At 49.6% G+C, this 22101-nt stretch overlaps 1 protein-coding gene across 1 annotated transcript in view; it reads right to left on the reverse strand.

The window, feature by feature from the left end:
• The window catches only part of IGF2BP1 (insulin like growth factor 2 mRNA binding protein 1), a 402021-nt gene that overhangs the window by 244337 nt on the left and 135583 nt on the right, over nucleotides 1-22101 (reverse strand). The window contains exon 4 of the mRNA XM_086924241.1: nucleotides 9910-9961. Within this exon, the coding sequence (XP_086780367.1) occupies nucleotides 9910-9961 (52 nt within the window). The remainder of the gene's footprint in view (nucleotides 1-9909; nucleotides 9962-22101) is intronic.

Genomic DNA, 22101 nt, shown 5'->3' on the forward strand with positions numbered 1-22101 from the left:
ACCTCTTAAGTTTCAGGCACCAGTTTACGAAAGGTTAGTCTGGAGTTACCAGATCATGGAAGTCAAAAGCCTCAAAAGAGAGATAGGAAACAGACGTTCTATTAACGGCCAAATAGTGTACAACTTTTTATACAAACTACATCAGTCAAGTTAATTTGGGCTTCTAGTATTTTGACCTCGAGCCTCAGAACGACACATTAGACAGAGGGTCAAATTTAAGAGTATCCTTCATAAATCCTAGGCAATGCTCCACATGTTCCTGAAGTTGTGGTTAACATGCTGATCGAAATCCAGCTCTAACAAGTGGTCGTCAAAAAACGAATATGCTACTTACCAGTATGCATCTTTTCTTGGCATGTAGGGCTGCTGACATTCATAATATGCATTAGATCGCCGCCCAGTGTTGGGTCCGGATGATTGCACATTGTTGTCCTGGAAGAGTCTTTGAAGTATCACGAGATAGGTGGCTCCTCCCCTGGACTACAGTGCGCATGGGCATCGACTCCATCCTCAGATTGTTTTTAGCCATTGTGACCAAGATGGAGTGAAACTAAGTGAATGATGACCATGCTAGAAGTATGTGTGAATTCTGCAGCTGCTACAGGCGCCGGGGAGGAGGGCGGGCGATATGAATGTCAGCAGCCCTACATGCCAAGAACAGATGCATACTGGTAAGTAGCATATTCGGTTCGAGGCATGTGGGCTGCTGAATTCATATCTGTGCATAGAATACATAGCAGTCCCTCCATTAGCGGCCGCCGCCCGTGCCAGCCGCAGCAGTTTGGAAAAGCGTTTTCAGAACAGCCTGCCCTACAGCTGCTTGCTGTTTGGAGTGCACATCAACACAGTAATGCTTAGTAAATGTGTCTGTGGTAGACCATGTGGCTGCTCTACATATGTCTTCCAAAGGAATATTTCCAAGGAAAGCCATGGAGGCCCCCAACTTTCTGGTGGAGTGGGCCCGTCGCGGAATGGTGAGAGTATGTTTGGCTTTCAGATAGCAGATCTGAATACATTTAAATATCTGTGAGAAGGTGGCCTGATATGCAGTGCTCACTATTCTAGTTTGGGACTGGGCCACCTTATCAGACCCTGTAACTCAGGGCATAGGTGTACCCAGGGCCTACCAGGGGCTGCAGCAGGTAATATGCCACCCCTGGATGGCCATCTAAATCTGACACAACTGGCTGCATGACAGCTGGGGCAAGGTGGTGTAATCACCCCTTGCATTAGATATAGTATACCTATATCTAACCCTAAAATGGACACACAGATTCCTATCAGTCACTCCTATGGCAGGCCTTGACAATCCTGAAGGCAGAGTGCTTGGAATCGTGTGAAATGGTGCTCTGGCATGAGCTGAGCCCGTTTGCAGCTTGTGGAACCAAGTCCTAATAGCTGTTCCATGATAACGCATACCATATACTCTTAAGTGCATTATAATCCTCGCGGTTAAATGCTATCTCTGGTATTGCTTTATCAAAACATGTCGAGTAAGGTGTCATATGAATTGGAATACTAACTGTAGGAAGGTACCTCCTGACTATGGTTGCCCCCAACTTTTTTTGCCCTGTGTTTTAGCTGGTTTTGGACATAGTCGACCTGGGATCCTGCCAATCAGGACCCCAGGCCTACTGCTCTCTCTTTAAAATGGATTCCATGTACCCTAGGTGCATTTCCAATTGGTACTGGGCCACCTTATCAGACCCTGTAACTCAGGGCATAGGTGTACCCAGGGCTGCCAGGGGCTGCAGCATGTATTATGCCACCCCTGGCTGGCCTCCTAAATTTGACACAACTGGCTGCATGACAGCTGGGGCAAAGTCGTGTAATCACCCTTTGCTGTAGGTGTAGTATACCTATACCTAACCCTAAAATGGACACACAGATTCCTATCAGTCACTCCTATGGCAGGCCTTGACAATCCTGAAGGCAGAGTGCTTGGAATCGTGTGAGATGGTGCTCTGGCATGAGCTGAGCCTGTCTGCAGCTTGCGGAACCAAGTCCTAATAGCTGTTCCATGATATCGCATACCATATACTCTTAAGTGCATTATAATCCTCGCGGTTAAATGCTATCTTTGGTATTGCTTTATCAAAACATGTCGAGTAAGGTGTCATACGAATTGGAATACTAACCCCTCGCCAATTCTGGCGACGGGGTTAGCATTCCACCCTTCTAGAGGGGCACGACATGTATGTAACTGTGAACCCCGGTTAAAGTTAACTGAAGCCTCAGCTCCACAAAATGGATGCTGCCACCACAGACACAAGTCTGACCCCCTGCAGCTGGGAGTCCTTCCAGCGAGGGGAGCCTGGACAAAGGGTTTCCTGTCAGGGGCGGTGCTAGCACCGTCCCAGACATGGGTTTGTGTATCCTGGGTAGGCAGGGCTTTTCAGGAAGGTGACTGCTGAGTGGCACCCCGGTGCTCACTACGCATAGGCCAGTCTGAACCAGTTCCAGGGGCACACCAGCCCCTGGCCTGGGGAAGTCCGGCATGGGAAAGGGGTGTAACCACCCCCCACCTAGTCCCACCCATAGGCAGGACCTAGTCACCGGGTCAGCCCCCTTTTTTAGTATAAAGATAGGAGCGGGCCCCCTGTTCAAATTAGATCATCTTTGGAATCAAGATACGACTTTCTTCGAAAGGACTTCACGATTTCTTCATCAAGATTCTCCCTTGTGGCTAAGGAGTAGTCACCCTGCATCAAGCGGGCACCATCTTAAGAACACTGCGGTCTGCTGCAAGTCCTTTCTCAGGAATCCGACGACCCAGCTCGACGAGACCCGGCTTCCCTGGCACCTCTGACCTCTACTCACCTCTACAGCAAAGCTGAGAACCGTGAGTGCGACGAGACCGAGGGACCGACGATCGCCAAGACTGCACGACATCTTTACTGCAAGCCCACCGTGTCCTCCACTGGTGAGTGCTTTGGGGTCCGAGAAGCCCCGACCCTGCGCAGCTCCAGCACCCAAGGTCAGCCTCCCTGCATCTCCACGATCTGCGTGGGGCCCTTCTGCTGTTTGCTGTGCACCGCGTTGTTTGGCTACTAGCAGGCTGGCTTGTGGCCTTCTGAACGACGCCCGACGACATCTCTGCTGCTGGTCTGGTTGCTCCAGGCTGGCCCTTGCTTCCTTCTTCAAGAGAGGCACCCCGGACCCTCCTGGTCCACTCCAGACGCCATTTTGAGTCCACCGCGTGGGCTTGAATTTGCCAAGGCTTTGTTGCCCGATCCTGGGTCCAGCGACGCCGACAGCTTCTATCTTCGTGGGACAGCTCGATCCTCCATCCTGGTCGCCGACAACGCCTCCTGGTCCGTGAGATCTTCGAGCTCAAGCGTCACCCACTCACCTTGTCGAGGTGGCTACCATCCGGTGCCCTCCTGGTGCCCACTGACTACTGGCTAGTAGTCTCGAACTTGGTCCCCTCTGCTTTCAGGTGTCATCTATCTTCGAGATCCAGGCTTGGATCCAACTGAACTTTCTTCACTGGTCGCCTGCCAGCAACTTCTTTCTTCCAGGCTCCTGGTCCGTCAACGAGGATTCCCGACGTCTTTTGAGTCCTATGCAGCTGCAGCCCCTGGGCTAGGTAACTTCGCCATTTCGGTGCCCCAGCATAGCCTCACTATCCAAGGGTCAGAATCTACTTTCGTTTTCTCCCTACCAGGTCGGGTTCACCCGAGAACACTAACTTTTCAATTCCTAGCTACCATAGACTTTTGTCCGCATCTCGCGTGAGAGTGCACACACTGCACCCGAGTCCCCTAGGCCTCCTAGAAGTAATCTAACGATTCCCTAGTCAAGTCCTAGCGATTCCAAAAGCTATTAGTACTGTACTTACCTGCTAGGAATTTCACATTCCACTTTCAGAGTATATGGTTTTCCGTGCCCCTCGGGCATTTGTATATACTGTGCTAACTTAAGTATTTTTGTAAGAGTTTTGGTTTGTGCTTAGTACCCTGTCCTCATAAAGAGTACAGGGCTGTTGTGATCTTTAATAAATAACTGTTTATTTTCATAACACTTGTGTGGTGTCCTTTCACTTGGTGTTCAAGGGGTATAGGTGTGGTATAACAGCTGGCTTAACACGCCCTCTCGAGTCTTTAGCCTTAGACTGCTCGTATCGACGCTACTAGGATAGCTGGTCTATAAGGTTGACTGACAACCAATCATCAATAAGGGGGGCTGGACTGATACATAGTGTTCACTAGAATAGTGAGCACTGCATATCAGGCCACCTTCTCACACTAACCCCTCGCCAATTCTGGCGACGGGGTTAGCATTCCACCCTTCTAGAGGGACACGACATGTATGTAACTGTGAACCCCGGTTAAAGTTAACTCAAGCCTCAGCTCCATAAAATGGATGCTGCCACCACAGACACGAGTCTGACCTCCTGCTGCTGGGAGTCCTTCCAGCGAGGAGAGCTTGGACAAAGGGTTTCCTGTCAGGGGCGGTGCTAGCACCATCCCAGACAGGGTTTTGTGTATCCTGGGTAGGCAGGGCTTTACAGGAAGGTGACTGCTGAGTGGCACCCCGGTGCTCACTACGCATCTGCCGGCTAGAACCAGTTCCAGGGGCACACCAGCCCCTGGCCTGGGGAAAGTCCAGCATGGGAGAGGGGTGTAACCACCCCCCTTCCTGGTCCCACCCCTAGGGCAGGACCTAGTCGCGTACCCACCCCTTTCTTTAGGATAAAGACAGGAGCGGGGACCCTTCCAAATTAGATCTTTGAATCCTGAAACTACTTTCTACGAAAGGACACTCAAGACTCTTCTCAAGATTTCTCCCTTGTGACTAAGGAGTAGTCGCCCTGCATCCGCAGGCACCATCTAAGAACTCTGCGGTTTGCTGCACGTCCTTCCTCAGGAATCCGACCGACCAGCTTGACGAGACCCGGCTTCCCTGGCACCTCTGACCTCTACCTACCTCTACAGCTAAGCTGAGAACCGTAGGTGCGACGAGACCGAGGGACCGGCCATCATCAGAACTGCACGACTTCTATCCAGCACGACCGCCGAGGGATCCTCTGGTGAGTGCTTTGGGGTCCGAGAAGCCCCGACCCTGAGCAGCCCCAGCACCGAAGTCCAGCCTCCCAGCATCTCCACGATCTGCGTGGGGCCCTTCTGCTTTTTGCTGCTCACCGCGTTGTTTGGCTACTAGCCCGCTGGCTTGTGGCCTTCTTATCGACCCCCGACGACATCACTGCTGCTGGTCTGGTTGCTCCAGACTGGCCCTTGCTCCCTTCCAATAGAGGAGCACCCCGGACCCTCCTGGTGCACTCCAGACGCCATTTTGAGTCCACCGCATGGGCTTGAATTTGCCAAGACTTGTTGCCCCAATTCTGGGTCCTGCGACGTCGACAGCTTCATCCATCGTGGGACAGCTCGCACCTCCATCCTGGTCGCCGACAACGCCTCCTGGTCCGTGAGATCTGCAGAGCACAGCGTCGCGCCCACTCACCTAGTCGAGGTGACTACCATCCGGTGCCCTCCTGGTGCCACCTGACTACTGGCTAGTAGTCACGAACTTGGTCCCCTCTGCTTTCAGGTGTCATCCATCTTCGATCCAGGCTTGGATCACTCGAAATCTCTTCACTGGTCGCCTGCCAGCAACTCCTTTCTTCAGGCTCCTGTTTAGTCTACGAGGATTCCCGACGTCTTTTGAGACCTATGCAGCTGCAGCCCCTGGGCTAGGTAACTTCGGCATTTCGGTGCCCCAGCATAGCCTCACTATCCAAGGGTCAGGATCCACTGTCGTTTTCGATCTACCTCATCGGGTTCGCCCGAGAACACTAACTTTGCCTTTACTAGCTCCCATAGACTTTGTCCCGCATCCCGCGTGAGAGTGCACACTCTGCACCAGAGTCCCCTAGGCCTCCTACTAGTAATCTGAAGGTTCAGTAACCTAGTCCTAGCGATTCCAAAGCCTATTAGTATAGTACTTACCTGCTAGTAATTTCGCATTCCACTTTTATAGTATATGGTTTTTCGTGCCCCTCGGGCATTTGTGTAAATTGTGCAACTTGAAGTATTTTCGTAAGAGTTTTGTTGTGTGCTTAGTACCCTGTCCTCATAAAGACTACAGGGCTGTTGTGATCTAAATAAATACACTGTTTATTTTCATAACACTTGTGTGGTGTCCTTTTACTTGGTGTTCAAGGGGTATATGTGATGGTATAACAGCTGGCTTAACACGCCCTCTAGAGTTTAGCCCGAAGACTGCTCGTATCCACGCTACTAGGATAGCTGGTCTATAAGGTTGACTTACAACCAATCAATAAGGGTTGTTGGACTGATACATAGTGTTCACTAGAATAGTGAGCACTGCATATCAGGCCACCTTACCACACCGTCCTCCTTTGGTATTAAGAAGTACAGGGAGTAGACCCCTGTGCCTCTTTCCTGCACAGGCACGAGCTCTATTGCCTTTTTTTGCAGCATGACGATGACCTCCTGCTGCAATAAGTGCAAATGCTTGGCAGACATAGGACGGTGCCTTGGGGGTATGTTGGGTGGAGTGGATATTAACTCCAGACAATAACCGCATTGTATAAGTTTTCTGACCCACCGGTCTGTGGTGATGGTTTTCCAGACTGGCAGGTACTGCTTGAGTCTCCCCCCGACCGGTGTTGCGTGGTCGGGGGGCAGTGACAAGGCGTCACTGTTTGTTGGTTGTCGTTTCCACGACCTCTGCCCTTGGCTCTGTTACCACGATATCCACCTAGACTCTTGTTGGTGTACGTGGACTGAGTGTTGCCTTTGTAGTACTGCGTGGTCTGGGAAAGCTGGCCTCTGGAAACGCCTCTAGTGCTTGAGCGACGAAAAGACCCACCCCGAAACTGCAAGCCACCCATGGATTTAGCAGTTTTGTGTCCATTTTAATTTTCTCTAAGGTGGTGTCAACCTCTGGGCCATTCTCAGCCAGGCATGTCGTCGTAGCATAACACTAGTGTTGACAGCCCTGGCTGCGGTGTCAGCCGCGTCCAGAGCGCACTTAATTGAAGCATTAGAGATCAGCTTCCCTTCCTGAATAAGCATCTCAGCTGCCTCCTTGTATTCATCAGGCAGGTGCTGCAACAGGGTCTCCAGCGTGTCAGTGTGCCCTGCCATACCTCGCCAGAAGCGCTTGTGTATTTGAAATGCGCCAGATGTCGGCCGCTTGTGCTGCTACCCTCTTCCCTGATGCCTCAAAGACCTTAGATTCTTTGTCTGGGGGAGGAGCATCACCCGTAGTCTGAGAATTAGCCCTCTTCCGGGCATTCGAGACAAGGGAGTCCAGAGGCAACTGTCCTTTGATGTAGGTAGGATCGGTAGGCGCCGATTTATACTTCTTTTCGATCCTAGGGTTTTTCACCCTCGCCCTCGTAGGCTCTTTAAAGATGTCCCCAGCATGTTGTAAGACACCTTTCAGCATAGGCAGAGTCTTGACAGTCCTCTCTGAGACTGAGAAGGTATCAAAAAGGAAAATAGACATCAACAGGGTCAGCATGGAGCTGGACGATGTGATTGGTAGCCGCCCGTTCAATGAGGGCATTGAAAGCTGCAGAGTCCTCTGTAGGAGACGTCTTGGCAGAATATAGTTGAGGGTCTTGTCCTGAATGATGATCACCTGGGTCAGCACCAGCGGCCCAGGGTTCATTGGTATCCTCAGGGTCTGTATAGACAGGATAGCTGTACTCATCCTCATCATCGCCCTCCCCAGCGTCCACATCAGTAAGTGGGCGAAACATTATGAGTCTGTGGAGAAAGTGGTTCCACCAAGACAGGAGTGGAAGCAGAGTCCTTTTTCTTCAGAGGAATCTTGTAGGGCTCCATTGGACGTTCTGGGGCAATTTTCCGCTTGTGAAGGGAAAGCTTGCCGGTTTCGGCATCAATGAAGTGTTCCTGTTGCTCGTCCACTGAAGGTCGTCGAGGCTGTGGGCTGGGGACCACCGACGACTATTTCGGCGCCAAGGAAACCTTCTCGGGGACGCTAGCGACCGCCTTAGGAGCGAAAGCTTTCGACGCCATCTTCGGCGGCAACGTAAAATGAATGTGCGTGGACGCCTTATGAGGTTTCTCAACCGGAGTCAGTCACCTTCTTGGTGAAAGCTGCGGATGGGCGCACCGGTTCGACGGAATCCTTCGAGGTCTCACCAGGAGTAGACTCTCGGGGTGCGCCGCCCTTGGCCCTGTCGACGCGGAGTCTCGAGAACCTTCGGGTCACTTAGTCCTTTCTTCGGGTCACCGAGTCCTTTGCTGGTGTCGACCGTCTTCGGCGCCGACGCATTCTGCACGACCACCTTGACTTTAGTCTTCGGCGCGGCAGACTTCGTCTCAAAGCCCTTGAATTGAGCCTTCGGCTCGACACCATCCTGCTTCTTCGGCGCCGAGGCCTTGGATCCGACCAAAGTGATGCGCACTTTCGGTTTCGAGGACGGCACCTGCGCAGTTTGTGTCGAGTCCGTAGGTTTTGGTTTCGATTTGCCAGGGTGCGGCGCAGCAGCAATATCAGGCCGAGCCTGAAGGCGGGGCCGTAGAACCCATTGTAAGATCTTGGGTAAGGCCTAATGGCGATCCCTCGACCTGAGCCTTATGAATCGGCACGGCCCCAGTGTCAGTTTGAGGAAGCTCTTCGTCCGAGCTATCCTCCATGGCCCCGAGGGCCCAGTCGTCATCTCCTACCTCGTCGACTACTTCTTCGGCTTCGAACATTTCGGCATCCGCGTCGTAGTCTTAGTCGACGTCAGACGCGGGGTTCGACTCACTGATGTCCCTGGTAGATTCTTCCTCGACATCCCCTGCATCGAAGATGTCCACAGGCGCCGGTGCAGCATGCTTGGCCTCCTGGCGCGCAGCTCGTCGAAGCTTAAGCGTCTTCTTGGACCTGAAGCGGGAACAAGCGACACACTTGTTGCACACCGGGTGGACGTCGATGTGGGAATACTTCGAGTTGCAGGCGGGACATCTCTTAAATGGACTACGGTCCATGATGAACGGTTGATAGGGTCTGAAGCGTCGACTGGGCCTTCCGCTTCGAAAGCACGCGGGTGTAGGGAATCCGGCTCGGGACCGAGCTGGAATAACTAAGACCGAACGCAAGACTATACGACGATTAAACTAAAGACCTTTTGGTCTTAAGAAATTTCTTTATCGATTCCGACTAGAGGAAACCCAAAGACATCCGAACCCAATGGCGGAAAAAAACAATCTGAGGATGGAGTCGATGCCCATGCGCACTGTAGTCCAGGGGAGGAGCCACCTATCTTGTGATACTTCGAAGACTCTTCCAGGACAACAATGTGCAATCATCCGGACCCAACACTAGGCGGCGATCTATGCACAGATATGAATTCAGCAGCCCACATGCCTCGAACATAGAACATGCCTTTTCAGCACAGAAACCCATTGTACGGAAGTGAATTGTTTACTATATTATTCACGAGATAAGGAGGCTTGATTTAAATACACAAAGATGTAAACGTTATAACTTTACTATATTTTACTTCAATTCAACAAAGGCTTTATATGCTTTCTAATGCAGCTAAAAACACCAGTGTGTGTTCAATTTCATAAGGAATACAGAACATGGAAGCTTACACTGCTATCAGGCACCATTTTTGATATAGGAATGCTGAATGTACGCTTTTAGTTAATGTCTGCAGTACACCTCTTTGGTGCCTGAGCGCAGGAGTTTGCATTGCTAACTCCGATGTACCCACTGTGAGTGTGCAGGACTTACGCTTCCTTGCTGCAGTTTATGCTCAACATATTGCAAGCCCGAAGTTTCATCACCGACATCTGAGAAGCTTGTACTGGATCAAATAAACATCTACAGACTTGTAATCTTCTCTTTAACCAGTCTGCCACTCAATGAGTCAACTTCGGCACAGTCACTAAATGTCGATTTGGTCTACTGAAATCTTACCTTGTTCACAATTTTCAACAGTGCCATACTGGGCTAGTAAGCCATCCAAAACCTGGGGAAAAACAGAACAAATTCACATTAAAAGGACAATGCAAAAAAACGTTTAACAGTTACTTTTCACATTTTGACGTATTCGCACATTCTAATGGGTGACCCACATTATTCCCGGAATTTAAACAGATCCTGAAACCACCTAGAGAACCAGTGTGTATGTTCCTGGAGTGGTGAGGAATTTGCAGTTAGAAAATGATCTACAAGAAAGAGCTCTACCAAAAGGGAAGTAACAAAATGGTTACTTACCAGTAGGAGTAGTTTAAAAACTTGAAGTTTCTAGATTCACATGATGTGCATTATTCTAGTGGTTGGGTTCGGAATGGTCTTTCTTTTTTGGAATGGAATAGTCGACCACCATTTGGTGGTATGCCCATCACGTGGGACGTCCGATAGCAGCAGGATGTTCTTGTGTGTAGTCGCAATCTTCTATTCCTTTTTTCTTTCTGGTGTGCTTTCTTTTTGTTCATGTATTTTCACCACCTGTAATCTCCCATTTCCGGGGAGGTGGGTGGGTCGCATGGGAATACAGAAAATTGTTCAAGCTGCAAAACGACTCCTTCCTGGTAAGTAACCATTCAGATTTGCAACATAAACCCTTTTCTTCTGGATTAACATGCTCTGCATTGGATTACGCAGCAGTATCCCGTCCTATGGGTAGGTTGGGATGAAATGAGAAAGTGATAGCAAACAGATGTTGTAGTACTTTTTGTCCCACCTGTCCTTGTTCATTTGGATGTCCACACAATGTTTTGCAGAAGGTCTGTGGTGCTGCTCATGTTGCTGCTGCACAGAGTGCATCCATTGGAACATTTACTAGGAAGGCAAATGTTGCACCCTTTTTCCGTGTTGAATGGGCTCTTGGGCGTGTGCTGGCAGTGTGGTTCCTGCTTCGGAGTAACACGTTTGCATTGTTTCTCAATCCATCTTGAAATTGTCCCTTTAGTCACTTGGGAAACCCTTTATTGCTCTTGCAAAGGAGATAAACTAGTTTCCCTTACGAAACCCTTTATAGTTTCTTCAAGGTAATATATTAGAGCCCTCCAGACATCCAATGTGTGATGGGCTCGGTCTGTCTGGGTTTTAGGGTCTTTAAAGAAAGCTGGTATCTTATCACGTTTGGCAGGAACTGTGGGTTACTTCTGAGAACCACCTTGTCCTTGTGCATTTGCAAGTATGGATACAGTAGCATTAGTTCCTGCAGTTCGCTTCCTCAGCGTAGCGATGTGACTGCGAATAGAAACGCCATCTTGAGCCTTCTGTATTTTAGATCAGTCTTGTGCACATATCCAAAGGGTTTGGCCATTAACAACTTTAGCAAGGTATTTAAAATTCTACAACGGCACTAGGACTGATATTGGCAGATCATTTTTCGCCCCTTCTAGCAATTGTTGCAGTACTGGCTATATGAAGAAGCTGTTACATATGGCCTGGTGAAGGCTACTATTGCTGACAGATGTACCTTTTAAATAAGAATGCGTCAGTCCGCTATCTAGCAGATGAGTGGGACAGGTTAAAAAAAAATTCCGGTTTTGTCCTTTTCACCACACGTTATTTCTGCACCAGTGGATGCATCTCTTCCATTTTGATGCACAGCATTTGCATGTTGTTGCTTTCCTTCCCTCCTGAAGGATTTCCATTGTTCAGGGCAGTAGTTGTAGTTGTCCAAACGAATAGTTTACCTGTCGGTGTAGTTTTGTAGCTTGATGATCTTTCTGGATTCACTATGCTGTGCATATTCCGCGATCTTGTGGTTGGGTCCGGATTCGTAGTCTTTTCTTTGTTTTTTTTTTGTCGCCCAGGTGGGTGTGCGTCACCCCTCCTTGGGTGTATTTCCGGTGACGTCGGCATGCTTCCTGCGGAAGCTCCCACCCTTGGGCGCCATCTTCGGATTCTTTTTTCCGTGTTTCTTTAGTCTCCGAAGTGATGGCAATGTTCTATGTAGGTGAAACTTCTTTTAACCGCTTTGTATATAAAGTAATCTTTTTTTTTTTTTGACCACCCCTTTCCTCTCCAGCCTTATCTTTCTGGCGGAGTTAGGTGGGTTCGCTAGTGAATCCAGAAAGATCAAGCTGCAAAACTACACCGACAGGTAAGAAACTATTCGTTTTGCAGCGTGAATCTTTCTAGATACACTATGCTGTGCATAGATTTTGTAGCGGTTTCTCATTTCTGTGGCGGCTGGGTGGAAGATGAGCTTTGGTTCTTGAATATGTGCTGGAGCACCCTTTGTCCGACTTGTGGTTCTCTGTTCATCTGAACATAAACGCAGTAGTGCTTCGTGAATGTGTGCACTGAAGCCCATGTTGCCGCCAGTATGGGTGTATTAGCCAGGAAGGCTATTTTCGCACCTTTTTTCCTAGTGGAGTGGGCACGTGGCCCCTCTGCTAGTTCTTGCCCTGCCCGTTTGTGGCAGAGTTGGATTGTTTGCGCGATCCATCGTGCAAAAGTGTTCTTGGTTACAGCCTTTCCCATGAAACTGTTGGCGAATGACACGAAGAACTGCTTTGTCTTCCTGTGTCCTTTTGTCCTCTCGATATAGTGCATGACCGCCCTTCTGGCGTCTAGGGTGTGAAGGGCTCGCTCTGCGCTATTTGTTGGTTTTTGGAAAAAAACTTGGTATCTGTATGGACTGGTTCATATGGAATTTGGACACCACCTTTGGCAAGAAGTGTGGGTCAGTCCTCATCACAACCCTGTCATTGTGTATTTGTATGTATGGCTCCTGCAGTGTTAGCGCTTGAAGATCGCTCACTCTGCGTAGGGATGTTATTGCAACCAAGAAAGCGGTCTTCATGGTCAGCATTTCTAGTGAGGCCTTGTGTAGTGGTTCAAAGGGCTCCTTCATGAGTTCCGTCAGGACTATGTTCAAGTTCCATGCCGGTGGTGGCACCCGCTTGGGTGGTGCGATCCTCTTTGCTCCTTCCAGGAATCTCTTCACAACCTGTGACGTGAAAAAACTCCTGCCCATCTCACCCCTTGTATAGGTGACTATCGCTGCCAAGTGTACTCTTAAGGAGGACGAGCTGAGTTCTCTCCAGTAAGTGTGTGAGGTATTTTAGCACTGTGGAGTCCTTCATTTTATTGTGAAGTCTTTCCTTCCTGCACCATATTGTGAATCACTTCCACTTTGCCACGTAGCACTTCCGTGTGCTGGGCCTTCGTGCCTCCCGAAGGACCCTGAGGGTGCTCTCAGGCAGCCTCAAGTGTGCGAATTCTATGTCCTCAGGAGCCACGCCACTAGGCTCAGGTTCTCTGGCTCTGGGTGCAGTACCTCTCCGTTGTGCATGGAGAGCAGGTCTTTTCTTCTGCCGAATCTGTGGGGTGCACTCTGTGCCAACTCCATGATCTGCGAGTACCATGTCTGTCTGGCCCACTGTGGTGCGACCAGTATCAGGGTCATGTTGCTCGCTCTGCACTTGCTCAGTACTCTGTGTATCAGTGGTATCGGGGGAAAAGCGTAAGCAAATGTCCTGCACTTATCTATCCATAGGGCATTCCCAAGGGACCCTTCTTCGGGTTGTCTGGATGCGAAGCTTTGGCATTTGGCATTCTGGCGTGTTGCAAACAGGTCCACTGATGGCGTTCCCCACTTGTTGAACAACCACTTCGTATTCTGAGCATTGAGCTCCCACTCGTGGGATGCCGATGTCTGTCTGCTCAGCCAGTCTGCCTGAATGTTCTCCTTCCCCGGTAGGTGTATAGCCAGTAGGTCTATCCTGAGGGGGATGGCCCATCTCCATATCTCCATATCTCCTGCGCCAGTGTCGAAAGCATTGTTGACTGTGTTCCACCCTGCTTGTTGATGTAGAACATCGCTGTGGTGCTGTCTGTCTGCAGCAACACCCTCTGCTTATACAGTCTTGTTTGGAAGGCTTTCAATGCAAGGAAGATTGTTTTCAATTCTAGATAATGGATGTGCTTTGTTGCATCTGCTGGTGTCCACAGACGCCTCACTTTGAGCTCTTCCATGTGAGCGCCCCATCCCATCAGGGATGAGTCTGTGGTGATGGTCACTGTTGGTGTTGGGGGTGTAAGAGGTTTTCCCTTTGCTATGTTCTCCATGGTCCACCATGCCATTTCCTTCTGCACTGCGTGCGTCACAACCACTAGATCCTCCCAACTTCCTGAAGCTTGTGACCATTGTTCCTGGAGCCATTCTTGGATGGGTCTCATGTGAAGTCGTACGTTTGGTACCATGTGGATGCATGATGCCATCATCCCCAAGATCTTGCTCGCAGTGCTCACTGTCCGAGCTTGTCCCTTCCGGTAGAGGAGAGTTTCCTTCACCAGGGCCCCTGCTCTCTTGTCGCTGGGGAACACTCTGCCCTGTAAGGTGTTGATCTGTGCCCCCAGGAAGATCTTTACTTGTTCCGGCTCCATTGATTATTTTTTCCAATGGATGGAGAACCCCAGGTTTAACAGCATGCTCGTCACTGTATGCGAGTCTTTCTTGCATTTCTGGTACGAGCTTGCTTTCACTAGCCAGTCGTCCAGGTAAGGATATACGTGTATTCCCTGCCTTCGTAGGTGCGCCGAGACTGCCGCGAGGCACTTTGTGAAGACCCTCGGTGCTGATTTTAGACCGAAGGCTAGTGTTGTGAACTGGTAGTGGCTGTCTCCGACCGTGAACCTGAGCATATGTTTGTGAGTTACGTTCATTGGTATGTGCAGGTAGGCGTCCTTGAGGTCTATCGTGACCATGAAGTCCCCAATCTGCAATTGCGGTAGCACCTCCTGCAGGGAGGTCATTTTGAATTTTTGCATTCTTACTAATGTGTTCAGGAACCTGAGGTCCAGAATGGGTCTCATTGTCTCGACCTTTGGCACGAGGAAATACGTTGAGTATATTCCCTTGTTTCTTTGAAGGGAACCCGTTCTATGGCCTTCTATAGGAGCTCTCTTGCTTCTTCCTGAAGCCGCTGTAGCTGTTAGTTTGCTAGTGGCTTTCGCTTTGGTCTCCTGCTTGTTGGCCACCCTTCCAATTCTAAGCAATACCCGAATTGGATGATGTTTAGAATCCATTTGTCTGATGTGATCTCTCTCCATTCCTGGAGGTAGAATCTTAATCTTCCACCCACTGGTGTTACGTGGTGGTTGTTGTCCATTGTGTCCTGACCCCTTTGTACGTGCTGCCCCCTGGGATCCTTTCTGTGGGCGGGCACACGGGTGTCTCTGAAGTCATTTAGAGGCGGGCTGCTGGCCCCCTCTTTTATGCTGTCCTCGTCCATTTCCTCTCCCTCGAAAGGACTGGCCCCTTGACTGGTACAGCCAGGACTGCTTCTGTTGACTCGGTTGCGCCTGCGAGTCAGCCTGGTGTGTCTTTTGGAAAGCCTGGTGTGAAGTACCTGGCTGGTTTCCACCTCTTCCGCCGGGCCTCCGTGACTAGGTGCCCCTTTTGTTGCCTCTGAACTGCAAAGCTCCCATGGATCGTGCAGTTTCATTGTCTTTCTTTAGTTGTCTGAGTTTGTCGTCAACTGTTGTCCCGAACAGCGTCTAGCCGTTGAACGGAGTGTTCAAGATGCTGTGTTGCACTTCAGGCTTGAAGCCCGAGATTCTGAGCCATGCGCGTCTTCTTTCCGCGACACCCATCATGAGCCTGCTGGAGGTGTCTGCTCCATCCAGGGCCGTCTTGAGGCAACAATTTGCCGCATTCTTCCCGTCTTCCACCAGTTTCTCGGCCTTCTGCCTGGCCTCCTGGGGTAGGTCTTTCACCAGTTTACCTAGCTCCTCCATGATCTGGTACATGTGCCTGTTTATGAGGGCATTGGAATTAGCCATGCGCCATTGGGTCGCGGCATTCCGTTCGATCCTTCTGACCACTAAGTCCATCCTTTTGCTCTCCTTATCAGGAGGAGGTCCAGAAGTAGTGGCCACGTTAGCCCTCTTCTTTGCTGTGGCCGTGGTGATGGAGTCAGCTGAGACCACGCCTCGAATGTAGGCTGGGTCCTTCGATGAATGTTTATACTTTTCGGTTCTGGGAGTGACTGCCTTGCATGTTGCGGGCTCCCTGAATGCTTCCATCCCCTGCGCCAAGACGCTGTCGAGCATAGGTAGATACTGGCTCCTTGTTTGCGTGGGGAGTAATGTCTCGAGGAGAAAGTCTGCTTTCTGCTTCTCCTCGTCGAGCTTGAAAGCTGCTGCCGCAGACCTTATCACCAAGTTGTAAGCCCCGATGTCGTCCGGCGGTGATGGCCTCGAGGGGTATGTGTCGACCGCCTCTTCCGGGCTCTCGGTGTCGACATCCAGGTAATCCTCCTCCTGCGGGTCAGAGGTGGCCGACTCGGCGTCCAACCTGCTGTCCTCTTCCTCCTCATAGCTGTAAGCCTCGTAAGGATTCTCGTCCTCTTCCTGGTCGTCGACCATTTCGGCGCCAGGCTCATGTTCCTCGACGTGTTCTTCCTCCTCCTCGACCAGTTCCTGCATGGGTGGCTTGGTCTTGTGGGGAATCGTGAAGGCTCTCATCTTGGCGTCAAAATCCTTTTTCCGCTGCAAGATGTTTTCCATTTCGGCTTCTAGTCGCCGTTTTTTCTTTTCCATCTCGGCCACTCTTCGGCGCCTGGCTCGGCTGTGAGAGTTTCGGCGTCGAGGACTTGGACGTCGAACTGGGTTTCGGGTCCCTGTACGGCGTCGAGGCTTTAGGGTCTTTCTCCCTCGACATCGATCGGTCCTTTTCGGGGACGATCTTCGACAACTTCTGCTGCTCAACAGCTCTCGGCGCCAGGGACTCCTACTCAGAGGATCCGCTGGGCCTGTGGGTAGCCGCGGACGCCAGGTGTCTCTGCGTCGGCGCTTTCGGGGTCTTGCCCTCGTTTTTTCGAGACTCTCGTGCTCTTGGGGAACGACGAGTCTCCTACCTTATCAGATGTCTTCGTGTAATCGGTCTCTACGACCGTGTAGCTGTTGTCTTCAGCGGCAGCGTTGTCCTCTTCCTCCGAGGACATCCCCAGCTCGTACAGAGATGGCGTCGGGGCTTTTCCTTGGAGGGTGGCGTGCGCTACCCTTTGGCTCTTCCTCACACGAAGGGTCTTCGGGGCGAAGACTGAGCAGGCGTTGCAGTCCTCGCTTCTGTGTTCTAACGGTAAGCAAAGGTTGCAAACCGGGTGTTGGTCTTTCTGCGCGAACTTGTGATGGCAGTTAGGGCAGAACTTTAACAGCGTGTTGTCCATCATCGAGTGTTTAGGCCTCCCTGGCCGCTCGAGCGTCAACGATCGTCGAAATCCTCGATGATTTCTCCTTCCTTTCGCCGGGCAGTGTTCAGCGAAGTCTTTCGTAGTCTTCTTTCAATATCTTCTCCAATTTCAATCTTTTCCTAGTACTTTCTCCAAAAATGTCTGGAGCCCAACGGAAACGATCCAGACCCGACCGCGGAAAGAATCTGGAGATGGCGCCCAAGGGTGGGAGCTTCCGCAGGAAGCATGCCGACGTCACCGGCAATACACCCAAGCACCCAAGGAGGGGTGACGCCGATGCCCACCTGGGCGACGAAAAAAAAACCAAATTAAAAAAACAAAGAAAAGACTACGAATCCGGACCCAACTACAAGACCGCGGAATATGCACAGCATAGTGAATCCAGAAAGATTCACGCTGCAAAACTTTGTATTCCAGAGCCAGGCTGCTATAGTGTTGCTGACTCTGGGTGGTACACTCTTAACCCCCATGCAAGGTTAACAAATCCTGTTATTTGATTGTCATCATTTATCAACTGGACATCTCTAGTAGATCTGAGTAACAAATTTGTCTGGCCTATTTATTTCAGTGCTATGAGTATCAGGTGCATTCCTGGTGGTCTGGCTTCTCCAGCACCTTCGGTATTTGGGGAATTGGAAGAAAAGCATCGTCAAATCTCTTGGACCACTTTGACAGAGCATTCCCCTCTTGACTGGTAGTGTTGAAACATGGAGGCGAAGTTTTGACATTATGCATTTTTTGCTGTTGCAAACAGATCTCTCAGACTCTGGATATTTTTTCTAGTGTCTTACTTCAGTTCCCATTTGTTGAGTCTGTGGTTCTGGTTTTCCTTTCCTGGTACATTGACTGTTTGCAGTCTGATCTTCCTTGGTATTGCCCATCGTCATATTTCCTGTGCTAGTTTGCTTAGTGTGAATAATTGTATTCCTCCCAGTTGAGATAAAATAGTAGTTTTAATTTCCAAGTAACTAATGTTTCAGCACGTCTGTGCTGTTCCATTATCCATGCACCTTCGGGTTGCCCGTGTGCCCTACCCACCTTCGGGTTGCCTGTGTGCCCTACCCACCTTCGGGTTGCCTGTGTGCCCTACCCAACCCTTGTGGGATGCATCCGTTGAGAAGGTCACAGTTGAAGTGGTCGAGAAAGGTCTCCATAATATCACCATCTTGGATTTCCACCATTGTGCTTCCTTTTGTACCTTTGCTGCGACAATCACTAGAACCTCCTAATGGCAGTTTGTAGCAGATCCATTACTGGAAAAGTTGCATGCACAGTCTTGCATGTGTAATGAGTGGTATGCTTGATGCAATCATACCCATTAGTTTCATGATTGTCCTATCTGTCAGAGACTGCCCCTTCTGGTAAAGATTAACTTACTCGGTTATTGTCTTTACCCTTCTCTGGCTAGTGTATGCTCGTACTATCCTAGAGTTTAGGATCACCACCAGGAACACTTTCCTGTTCAGGCTGTGGTGACTTTGTGGTTTGTGGAGAAACCCAGTTATTCTAAAGTTCCGATTACTGTTTGAAAGTCCCTTTGGCATTTATGTTTTCATTTCACATTTACCAGCCAGTTGTTTAGGTATGGAGGAGTATTCATTTCCTTCTGAGAAATGGGGCAATACACTTTGTAAAGACCTTTGGTGCTGGCTTGATCACAAATGATAGGACCGTAGGTATTTCTTGTGACCTGGATTCATTGGTATGTGTAGGTAGGCATCCTTTAAATCCATTGTGGCCATATAGTTCTTTTTTTGCAGGAGTGGGATTACTTCTTGACGTGTTGTCATTCTGAAATGTGTGCAGATACATTTGTTAATAAACCTGAAATTCAAGATTTGTTTAGGGCTAGGTTTTCTTTCGGGACCAGGAAGTAAGGGGAGTAGTTACTCTTGTTTAGTTTACTTATTGGTACCCTTTCGATTGCATTCTCTGGGATGCGGATGTCTGTCTGCTGAGCCTGTCTGCTTCAACATTGTCCTTCCCTAGTAGATGTATCGCTAATAGGTCTATTTTTCTTGGGATTGCCCATCACCATATTTCTTGTGCTAGCAGAGATCGTGTCGCTGACCGTGTCCCTCATTGCTTGTTGGTGTAGAACATGGTAGTTTTATTGTCTGTATCAGTACTCTGTCCGTATAGCGGTTTCTGAAAGGCTTTTAAGGCTAGGAAAACTGTTTTTATCTCTAGGTAGTTGATGTGCTTTATTGCATCCTGCTGTGCCCACGATCCTCTTACTTTGAGGTTTTTCGTGCGCGCTCCCAAACCAATCTGGGAGGAGTCTGTTGTAATGGTTACTGTGGACATTGGTTGTGTGAATGGTCTCCCATGTGCTATGTTCTTTGTTCCACCACGCTATTTCTTGCTATACTATTTGTGTGACAACCACTAGATCCTCCCAACTCCGTCGCTTGTGACCATTGCTGCTGCAACCACTTCTGGAATGGTCTTGTGTAGGTGGATATTTGGGACCAAATGTATGCAGGATGCCATCATTCCCATCAGTTTGCTCACTGTCCTAACTCACCCCTTGCAGTCAAGACATATATCCTTGCATATCGTCAAAGTCCTCTTTGCACTTGGGGTCACCTTGCTCGGCATGGTGTTGATCTCTGCCCCCAAGACATTTTTTACCTGTTCTGGTACTATTGATGATTTCGCCCAATGGCTTGAAAACCCCAGTTGGGGTAGTGTCTGTATTACTACTTCCATGTGTCCTTTGCACTTGTTGTATGAGTTTGCTTTTACCAGCCAGTTGTCTAGGTACGCGTATACATGTATTCCCTGCCCCCTTCAGTGTGCTGCTACTGCTGCCAGGCATTTTGCAAAAACCCTTGGTGCAGATTGGAGTCCGAATGCCAGTACTGAACTGGTAGTGAGTTTTGTTGATCATAAACCTGAGGAGGTGTTTGTGTTTCCTGTTAATCGGGATGTGCAATTAAGCGTCCTTTAAGTCTATGGTTACCATGCAATCTCCTTGCAGCTGTGGTAGGACCTCTTGGAGTGATGTAATCTTGAACCTTTGAGTCTTTATGAACCCGTTTAAGAATCTAACATCTAGAATTGGACGCAAGTTTGTCTACTTTTGGTATGAGGAAGTAGGTGGAGTAGACCCACCTTGTTCCCATCTTTGGGTGGTACTATTTCTATGGCTCTTTACCGTAGCAGTTCTTTTGCTTCCTGCAGCAAATGTGTACGCTCCTTTGCTGAGTACTCTGCCTCTTGGCTCTGTTTGGAGGTGGCTTTGCAAGGTCTATACAGTACCCGTATTGTATGAAGTTTAGTGTTCATTTGTCTGATGTTAATTCCTTCCACTCCTGGAGGAAGTGTTTTATTCTGCCTCATACTGGTGTGTGTTGGAGGAACGGTTGTAGATCTTTATTCGTTCTTAGTCTTTGTGTTCACTTTTTCCGCAACCCCTGAAATCTTGGCCAGGTGTGTGTGGATTCAGTTGATGAGTCACTTGGATGAGGTTGGCTGACTCCCCCTCTGTCCGTAACCCCTTCCTCGGCCACGCCCTCGAAAGGAATGCCCACGGGCTGGTAGTTTTGTTGCTGCTGTCCCTGGTTACCTCCGTGATAACCTTGTTGGAAGGTTTGGTGTGGTGCCACAGGTTGGTGGTTCCCCCTACCAGTTGGTCTCCTGGATTGTGTCCCTCTTCTCATACCTTTGAACTGCAGCGCCCCCATAGACATAGCTGTTTCGTTGTCCTTCAGTTGGTTCAGTTTGTCATCAACTGGTGCGCTGACCAGTTCTTCCCCATTGAAGGGTGTCGAGGATGTTGTTCTGAACTTGATCCTTAGCCAGGCATGCCTCCTTTCTGTGATCCCCAGCATCATCTTCCTGCTTGATGTCTGCTGCATCCAGGGCAGTCTTCAGACATGTATTGGCCATGTTTTTCTCTTCTACCAGGTGACTCGCCCTTCTCTGGTATTGCTCTGGTATGTGCTTTAGGAGTTCGCCTACTTCTTCCCAGTGCCGGTATGTGTGTCTGTTAATGAGCGCATTGGATTTGCCAAAGCGCCATTGTATCGCCGCACGTCTTTCCATTTTCCTACCCATTAGGTCCATCCTCTTCTTCTTTATCTGGTGGTGGGCCAGAGTTAGTGGGTATACGTCTCTTCCTAGCCGTGGATGTGATGATTGAGTCGGCTGGGACTGATCCCCTAATGTACATGGGATCCTTTGAAGAATGTTCGCATTTCTTTTCTGCTCGTGGAGTTATTGCTCTACATATAGAAGGCTCCTTGAAGACTTCCTTACCCTGGTTCAGTACACTTGGGAGCAGGGGCAAGAACTGGCTTATCTGAGATTGCAACAAGATCTCAGAGGAAACAAGACTGGTGTTTTTCTTCTTCTAGCTGTACTCCAAATGTGTCTGCAGCTCTTTGGATTACTTGATTGTAGATCCCTATGTCGTCCGGCGGCGAAGCCCTCAACGGATAGGACTTCACCATCTTCCGGGGATTCAGCTTTGAGATCTTGCCACAGCAAGTCCTGAGCCTCGGAGGATGTCGAGCCCTGGTAAGTTTGCTAGTCATCCTCTCCTTTGGCGTCGCTGTAGTACAGCTTTTCCTCTTCCACTCCAGGTTCAGGTGAGGTCGGTGGTTGAAAATCCTCAATGCACCTTTCAGCTTCGGCTACGAGTGGTTCGGATTTTCTCTTCGCTGTGGTCGACGTCTAAGTCGAAACCGCTCTGGGGCCTCCGCTTTTAGACGTTGAAGCCACTTTTTCGTGGCTGCTCTGCAGCGCCTTTCCCTGGTCTTAGGATTTCGCCGTCTGAGAGTCCTTTTCAAAAGGAACCGAAGGGCTGCTTTTCCTAGGATGCAGTTGGACGTTAAATGCTTAGACGGCCCTTCTTTCAAGCAGAACCGCCAGGATATAGCGGCATGGATTCGCAAATTTAGCGGCACAAATATGGAAATTTAGCAGCACAAATATGGTAATT

This window comes from Lissotriton vulgaris, chromosome 5, assembly GCF_964263255.1.
Source record: "Lissotriton vulgaris chromosome 5, aLisVul1.2, whole genome shotgun sequence".
Lineage (NCBI taxonomy): Eukaryota > Metazoa > Chordata > Amphibia > Caudata > Salamandridae > Lissotriton > Lissotriton vulgaris.